At 42.6% G+C, this 9,056-nt stretch overlaps 1 protein-coding gene across 6 annotated transcripts in view; it reads left to right on the top strand.

The window, feature by feature from the left end:
• Nucleotides 1-9,056, top strand: part of GRIK1 (glutamate ionotropic receptor kainate type subunit 1) — a 590,068-nt gene that overhangs the window by 431,529 nt on the left and 149,483 nt on the right. For all 6 annotated transcript variants that reach the window (XM_004713100.3, XM_004713098.3, XM_045284535.1 and 3 more), the window contains exon 6: nucleotides 3,189-3,362. In XM_004713100.3, the coding sequence (XP_004713157.1) occupies nucleotides 3,189-3,362 (174 nt within the window). The remainder of the gene's footprint in view (nucleotides 1-3,188; nucleotides 3,363-9,056) is intronic.

Genomic DNA, 9,056 nt, shown 5'->3' with positions numbered 1-9,056 from the left:
CACACACACACACACACACACACACACACACACACGCTTTCTTACATGAGAAGAAATTACAGATTCCATCTAATTTTCTGAACATAAATATGTGTCAACAGAAATCTACCTGGATTCCAGGCAACTCGGTAAGAGAACTGTTGTCCTAAATAAAACTAATGTGAGCAGAAAGTCAACACATTTTAAATAAAATTCAGGGAGCCATCATACTATCTATGGAAGTAGGAAGTTGCGTCATTGACTCACGTCTCTGCCAGCATATGGAGGGTCACAAGAAAACACCTATAGGGGCACTTGCCAAGACCATTGCCGCCATAGACTATGAGTAGAAGGGCAAGGGGGCGGGAAGACTCAGATTCCAAGTGGCCTTGACTTCCTGATGCTGTGATCAGGTATGGGTCAGAAAAGTCGAGGGAAACCTTGCGAATGAGACAGGGCAGGGTCTCACATGCATCTCAACATGCCTCCTCCCCCATCACCAGAAACACCTGAACCTCACACAAGCTGACTTGGCCATCAGCCTCAGAATTTTCTACCAGACTGTATCTACGCCTATGGTTGTTCATTGCCATCCAGTCTACTCTGATTGTCAACTATCATGTGGACAAAGTAGAACTTCTGCATGAGGTCTGTAAGGCTCATCACCAGACCTGGCTCCTGAGTCCCCTCTGGGTGGGTTAAAGTAGCACAAACTTTGGGCTGGTAATGAAGTACTCAAGTGTCTGAACCGCCCAGGGGTGCTTTCTGCATACACTCTACCGGATTGGGAGCAAGGGTAGGGAGACGAAATATGAACCAAGGAACCTGTGAGGACTGCCCTTCAGTGAGCCCGAGGAATGAACAAGTGGTTGCAGTTTCATTCCTTTCTCACAACTTCACACGCTTGAGTTCCTCATGCTTCATTCTAAAGGAATATTCCCAATCACACCTTAAACTTTCCACATTTGCATAGGAACATCACATTGTAGGCCAACCTAATTTTGTACATGCTTAATTGATTCATTTTAGCACATTGATTCACATATGATTGAATCCATAAGGGACTCTGTGTTAGTCTGGTTAAACTACGAAAACAAATCCACAGAAACTCATATTTATATGAGAGAGCTTTATGTAAAGAGTAAGTGTACATGAAGAAAACATCCAAACCCAGTGCTGTCCAAGCCCTTAAGTCCAATATTAGTTCATATGTCCGATACCAATCTACATAGTCCTCCTCAATCTCACAAAACACACTCAATGACGCCGACTGCAGGAGGAAAGTTGAATCAGTGAGCATGTAAGCATCTCAGCATTGGCAGGGGTCTCCACACGGCTGCTCCAGCACCCAGGGCTGCATCAGGGTAAGTCCATGTGGCTTCTCCTCAGGGATATCTTGCAGAAAGTGAGCCTTGCCAGCTAAATCAGGGAACTGACTAAGGCAGCTGCACCCAGGTCCAACCATCAGAAAGCAAGATATCCGAGAACTCGAAAATCAAGACTCACCAGGCCATTTATCTCTCCTCCCTTTAGTTAATCCCACATGTGCTATTGGCCAGGTTGGCACAATAAACCTCAGCTATCTCAACCCACCCCTTGCCAACTTGGCACCTGTACACAGTTCTTCAGCCTAACAATTGCAGTTAAGTAACACCTACATACTCAATATGCATTCTGGAAGTTTCTGCCCACCTTCCTATAAGTTGAGTTAACTTTTCTTCTATTGAATTAGTATACTAACAACACCATTTTTTAAAAGTAGGTCTTAAACTTCAAATTTGCTTACTTAAGCAAGCACCTTTGCTTCTATTTCATTCTGTCTTGCCTTGCTTCTCTCTTCCTATCCTTCTTGGCCTTGAATATTAATACAAAGAAGAAAGGAAAATCAGTTACTGCATGTAAGGGAAATAAGAGCTTAACATTTTAAAAGACGGTAGGCCTTTTCTGATACAGCACTAACTAGCAACCCAAAACTGTGCTTTTCGAGTGGCATAGCCTAATGCAAAGTTGTCTAGGGAAAGGGACTAAAGCAGAGAAAAATTATTCAAGGAAACACTGCCCCTTCTGCATATCTAAGTAGAAGCCATAGAGTGTTTCAGAAGCTGCTTCTATGTAGTGACCATTGCAATCGCTGCTCCTGGACTATCGTGCATGATATTTTTCATAAAGCAGCTATATTGTCAGAGAATTTTTATAAAAGCCTCCCTATCAGCCAAATGGTCTTTTGAAAGTTTGGTTTATTCTTCAAGTGCAATTTATTTATAATCATATATTTTAGATTCCAATCCTTTTTCATATAAGAAAACAATGAACATTCTCATATGTAAGTCTGTTTTAACTATGAATCAACCAATGAATTTCTGTTTTGCAGGCCGCCTCTTCCATAATGGAGAATGCTGGAGTTATTTAACTTCTTTTCCCCTTAAAACACTGTCTGAAAGGGAACAAGTTCTATTGTTAAGACACTCACGCCCACACAACCATATGCTCCAGTTTTGTCTCCAAAGAGAACCCTTTGGTTCTTATTCCAAGCACGTGTCTAGTGACCATTGTGTGTGCCCTCGTTCTGTGGACATGAGTTATTTCCAGGGAGCCAGAGGGGCAGTATTCTGCCTGCTGGGAAGGGGAATATTCTTCCTGCCAAGTGCAGATGCAGTCACCAAATTTCCCTTCCATTCCAAGACCCAGGAAAACCCGAGGCAGCAAGATGTGATGGAGATAGGCGTGCCCCCACTGAGAAGGGGGTGCATTCTTGAATCCGTCACCTCCCCACACATAGCCTCAGCTCTCTCATGTATGAAATAAAACCACTGAACACTAGGACCTCTTCCTACCCCACAAGTACTTGGTCCTAGGCATAGAAGGCTGACTTCTCCAATGCCATCCCTGTGTCTGGGGCATGCGTCCTATTGCCTTCCAATGCCTCCTATCGGTTCATCAGCAGTAATGCAAACAGTGCTGACAGTTCTAACAGTAATCGCCAGAGGGAAAAAAATGATGAAAATGAAAATTGCTTACGGCCATAGAGTTTCTCAGGCAGCAGGTGAATGGAAAGCTATGGGAAATGTTCTTTTATAGAAACAGTGTAATAATGGGTGCAGTTTTGCCTTGATCTGTTTGTTGCCTTAGCAAGCAATATTTTCCTTGTGCATACAGAACAGTGAAAATGGTAACTCTTCTCTATTTTTATCATTTGTAACACTGCACAGGATTTGTTTGCTTTAGATCTGGAACTCTATAGGTACAGCGGCGTAAATATGACCGGGTTTCGGCTGCTTAATATTGACAACCCTCAGGTGTCATCAGTTATTGAGAAGTGGTCTATGGAGAGACTGCAGGCCCCACCCAGGCCCGAGACTGGCCTTCTGGATGGCATGATGACAGTAAGTTGTGCTGCTTTTCTTCTTTTGTATTGTTAAAACGGATATACATACACAGTATTTGCCGAGTTAACTTTTTCTACATGTAAAATTCAGTAATACCAATCGGATTAATCCTTGTTGCAGCCATTAGCAGTGGTACATTACCATAAATAGAATGTACAGTGTTTTCTCAACCCTGACTCTCTCTTTTCTCCTCTCTCCCGCCTGATTGCTATCATTAGCTGCCATCAAGCTGGTCCCCAACGCATGAGGACATCATGTATGTCAGACCAGAGCTATGCTCTATAGGGCTTTCAAGGATGACCTTTCAGAAATAGACTACCAAGTGTTTATTCTTAGGCACCACTGGGTAGATTGTAACCTCTAGCCTTTCTGTTAGCAGGCAAGTGTACTGACCATTCATCCCACTCAGAGATCCCTCCCTCCCTTGGTAATGAACAATAAACTTTGGTCTCGCTCTATTTGCCTGGTCTGGAGAATCCGTAGAACTCGTTCATATGGTACTTGTCCTCTTGTGATTGACTTGACAGAAGGGAGTCTTAAAATTATTTTGAATAATATTTTAACTCCTTAGAGGTTGAATTAAGAATTGCATGTCCTCTGTGATGTTGGGGAAGGCTGATAACATATGTCTTGATGTGTATAAAAGGAGTAAATTTGATTGATATTATTAAGGCTTGTGTCCAGCTCCTATCCAAAATTTCTACTTTTAGCTTCCTGACCGTACCTGGCTTGGATAAAGAAGTTGAAAAGAAGAGACATCACCATTAGCCAAATAAAGACAAAGCAGTAACCCAGGAAAGGGCGAGTAAAGATAGTTGGCAGGGAGGGAGTTGGCGAGGAGTAACCTCCCGACCAAAGGCGGGCAGAGCCAGTGTGCCGGGCCTACTCTGAGCACATCTGAGCCAGGAAAGCACAAATGGAAAACAAGTCCATATTTACCAGACTCTGTGGGCTCTTGCTCCTCATGTCAGGGGCAGGTCCAGGGGCACCTCTGTAGGCACAGACGGAACATAATATACCAGCCATTTGTCGCTCCGGAAGACAATGGCAAGCTTGCCCCTTCGCCAGTCAAAGATACTCAGCTAACCAGGTAAATGGAAAGGTTCCTCAGCAGCGGCCTTCTCCCTGATGCCATTTGTCTTTGGTTGTCAAATGCTCCTCGCCTCGCTTTATTTCTCCAAGGAAGCTCCCTGTGTGATGAAGGAAAGGAAAGGAGAAGAAAAACAACAACAACAACAACGTCCGGTGTAGGAACACTGTCATCTACGAGGAAAGATATTGGGAATGCAGGCAGGTAATAGCATTTTCAATTGGCATAGTATTTCATTCTCTGTCCCCATCATCGGAGAAGCACTCTCACTTTTAAGATGCAATTTACCGATAACTGAAAGGCATCATCTCCCAGAGAAATGAACTTCAGATTTCTTCCTTCTTCTTTTTTATGAGGAGCAAATGAAAAGGAAGAGATGAATGAGTGCCGCAGATGATTCTGGACCATTCCATGTTGGAGGTTTCTGATGTTTTTTCAAACCTGAAATAACTCTAAAAACATTACACAGTGATCTGAGAGACAATACTAGAAAGCATTTGGATAAAATGAGCTTTTGAGCGAATTGAGTCACTATTTTGAATGAAAGCAAACAGGAGAACATCCAGGGAAAGTCTATATTTCTGAAAGCGAAGAGTAAAAGCAAGAGGGGAGGGATGGAGAGAGAAAGTGAAACAAGAAAGGAAGGGGGAGAGAGCGGGGGTGGTGGGGGTGGTTAACATGGCAGTGTTTCCCTTCATCCTCTTGGATTGTAATTCCAGTGAGTCTAAACATGAGGCCACACCCTCTGCTCCCCTCCCTGCCTCCTGCCGATTGCCAGCATAGGAGGAGGTCTCGGGTCATTTTTACCTGAGCTCAGGATGTACGAGTGTTACTGTTTGAAGTAATGTTCACTCAGATTGTGGATGTGTGCCAGCCGTTAAATATTCATCTCTAGTATGGCTTTAATTTATCAAAAAACATCTGTTGTGTTCAATTATGCTGCGCTGACAGGACAGCTTGTACATATCGACTGAGATGAAGATCATTGAGCAAGGGAGACGGAGCCCTGCGATTCAGACCCAGTCGGGCTGGGCAGGAGGCATGCTGCTCCCCTGGGCCTGCTGCCGTGGCCAGAGCCAAAGGTGGTCCACAGCAAGGCAAGAGTGTAGCAGAGCCGAGTCCGGGTGGGTGGAAGAGGGATTGTGCTGCCTGGAGTATGTTACTGTCATCCCTCCCGAGAGAGCAGTTTGTGAGCTTCGCTGTTGGTGTGGTCCCTATTATTACAAACAATGCATCAATGGGCTCAGGCATAGGAACAATTGTGAGATGGCACAGGACCATGCAAAGCTTCATTCTGTGGTGCTATGGGACAGAGCCAGCGCAATAGCACCTATCAACAATAAGAACAACAGGAGAGGAAAAATGGGGTTATATCAGACCAGGGTCCTGTATAAATAGAATAGCTATATAATGTTATGTCCAATGCTAGTCAGATAAAGTCATGGAATGTTGGGCCTCTAGAAATTGGATCCAATAATCATTCAAATATCACTTAGAAATTGATCACAGCAAATACAATAGGAGTCACCATTTAACCACAAATCTGCTTTGTCATTCACTCTTCGTTCCTTTCCTCTGCAGCAGTTGGTGGTAGTGGTGGTTGCTTCAAGTCCATTCTGACTCGGGGAGACCTCCTGTGTGTCAGGGTAGACCTTGCCCCATAAGGTTTAATGAACTTTGAAAAGCAGATGGGCAAGTCTGCCTTCTATGGGCTTCTTGGTGGATAGAATCACCAAACTATAGGCTAGCAGACAAAGGTATAACAGTTTGTACAACCTGACCCCCACACGAAAACCACTGCCAATGCATTGATTCTGGCTCTGACTGAGCCCAGCAGTCATAATTAAACCGCTCCTATGGGTATTTGAGGCTACAAATCTTATTCAGTGATGCTCCTGGTGGTTTTGGACTTTGTGTTTAGCAGTGGTGACTAACTTGGGGAGGTAGACGGAGAAGCAAATGGGCACATACAAGTACAAGGGCATCCAATGGGCCAACAAAAAGTCACCAAAGTGCCCAGATCCAGGTCAAATGCCAACACTTTATCTCAAGTTGCTTCTATATTCAAACCACTTCCTCTTTTCCTTTAACATAAATGGTCTTTCGCTCCCAATTCCCTCGAGTCTGTTTTTCTAAGACCACGTGGAGGCTTCCTCTCCCCAGATGTGTGTGTTGGTCTTCTCACAGCATCTCAGGCTTGCTCAAATGTCACTTCAGCAGAAGCCTCCGAAACCCCTTCCTAAGGTAGCACCCTTGCACCATCCTCCCCTCTCCCTTCCACCTTCCCTGTTCTTGTCAGTCCATAGCATATGATAGCACGATGTGATTTATTCTTCACTCAGTGCCTCCCCCAAAGAGCATGGCATCCATTGAGCCAAAGACTTCGTATCTTTGTTTCTGTTCTTTCCAGCACTAGACGAGTGTCTGGGATCAACCAGGTCCTCAATAAGTGTGTATTGAGGACTTAATATACTAAATAAATATGTATTAAGCAGCTACTAAAATCCAAGCTGTTAAATGAAAATATTAATGCAGCCTTTCAATATTTTATTAAAGTCCAAAAAGAGGATCATTAAGTAAGGGATATGCACAATTAAAGAAAATAAAGATTAGTCGAAAGTAATTATATTGTTTTTAAAAATTAGTTACAGACTAATATTAATGCTAACTAATTCCATTGCCATTAAAGATTTATATTATCCAAAATTATGTGAATTTTCCCACATTCTTTTTTTTGTGAAGGGGATTTCCCTGTAGTATTTTAGTCATTTTTATGTGTGTCATATTGCCATAGAGATGTGAGTATGAATGTATCATATAGGAAATTCTTTTAAAACTTAAAGAAAATTGCCTATGTTTCGACCTCCCAACTACATAGCTCTTTTTCTCTTTAATGTTATTTATGATTAAGGATGTCTTAGCACTCCCTATACTAGAAAACATTTTCAAAAGATATGACGTGGCACAAATGTGCTTGACCCAATGGATGGATGGATGGATTGCGATAAGAGTTATATGAGCCCCCAATAAAATTTTTTTTAAGATATGACATGACAAAACCCACTCAAGACTAAAAAATAAATTATGTAAAGCCAAATAAATCCAAACTCACAGCCATCAAGTCAATTCCAACTCAAAGCAACCCTACAGAACCAGGGAGAAGTGGCCCTGGGGGTTCTGAGGCCGTATATTTGTGTGGACCTAGAAAGCCCACAAAAGAAATGCTGGTGGGTTCAAAATGCTGACCTTAGGGTTCACAGCCCAACACTCAGCCCACTACACCGGCAGGGATCAAACCTATGTACGGTCCCAAAAATGAACTTCAGACTTGAGAGCAATAGATTTAATTCAAGTATTAACTTTAAAAATAGGGGTACATAGGATTAATTTTTTAAAATTCCACTGAGTCCAGAGAGGTAAAAAACTGTGAAACTCAGTTCAAAAAGAGTCCTGAGATCAAGAACACAGACATGTTCTCTCAAACAAAGGATGAATGAACTTGATACAGGCTTTGAGTGTTGTTGTACAAACAGCTTGGTTTCTTTTAATTACCTGTCCAGTTTCTGCAGTACATGAGTTGTTCCAGTCTACTGGGTTTGGGATAGGCTAGGCTGATGGAAGAATTTGTGGTGGCACAGTTGAGTATACAATGAGCATAATGCAGACTACAGCCTGTAGTTCAAATCTTCCAGCAGCTCTCTGAGAGAAAGAAGAGGCTGTCTGTCTGTCTGTCTGCTGTAAAAATGTAAAGTCTCAGGAATCCAAAAGGGCAGTTCTACTCTGTCTTTTCTGTTTTAATAAATCATTTTATTGGGGGTTCTTACAGCTCTTATCACAATCCATACATCAATTGTATCAAGCACATTTTTACATGTTGCCATCATCATTTTCAAAATATCTTCTTTCTACTTGAGCCCTTGGTCTTATAGGGCTGTTATGATTTGGAATCAAATTCTATTGCAGTGCATGAGAATGATGACATCATCATGCTCAGGTGAATCCTTCATGGATTCTGGACCAGCGTATCTGTGACTCAATATAGTATATGAGTTATGGAAACAACAAAGCATGTATCTGTTACCCATCGTCCTAGTTCAATCCTTAATTTTTATTAGCCTTATCCTTCTTCCTCTTTCCCTTTTTCCCTGGTCCCCTCTGTCTCTCTCCAAACCTCACAAATTCAGACTCGTAACGTGGCCACCCTATCTGCATTTGTGGCAGTTGCTATACTATTTGTTGAATTGCTGGGGTATGAGTGCAGGACACTATCTCACGTACCTTTCCCATACAGTTTCCCAGTTCACTTATGGTGGTTCTTCCCCGCAGGTGTCAGGTGTTTAGGGAATTCAATACCCCTCTTATCCCATTGCTTCCTGAGTAAAGTACTAGCACTCCCACCTTTCCCCAAATCCTTATTATTTTCATGAGGAACATCTCAAAAAAGAAGTAAAATAGCCAGTTCATTATGTTAGTCTGAGTTGTATAGAAAAACAAAGTCAGTAATACCCATCTATGTATAAAGAAGTAATTTCATATCCAGAAGGAATTCCAGCCAAGTTCAACTCATGGATCCAGTGTGGGCTGGAGTCCTCTTCCGATTC

This window comes from Echinops telfairi, unplaced genomic scaffold (genome assembly GCF_000313985.2).
Source record: "Echinops telfairi isolate 266 unplaced genomic scaffold, ASM31398v2 ScPeMD7_7469;HRSCAF=8507_0, whole genome shotgun sequence".
NCBI lineage: Eukaryota > Metazoa > Chordata > Mammalia > Afrosoricida > Tenrecidae > Echinops > Echinops telfairi.
The sequence above is the reverse complement of the archived record's forward strand: the minus strand, read 5'-3'. Positions and strand labels throughout refer to the sequence as shown.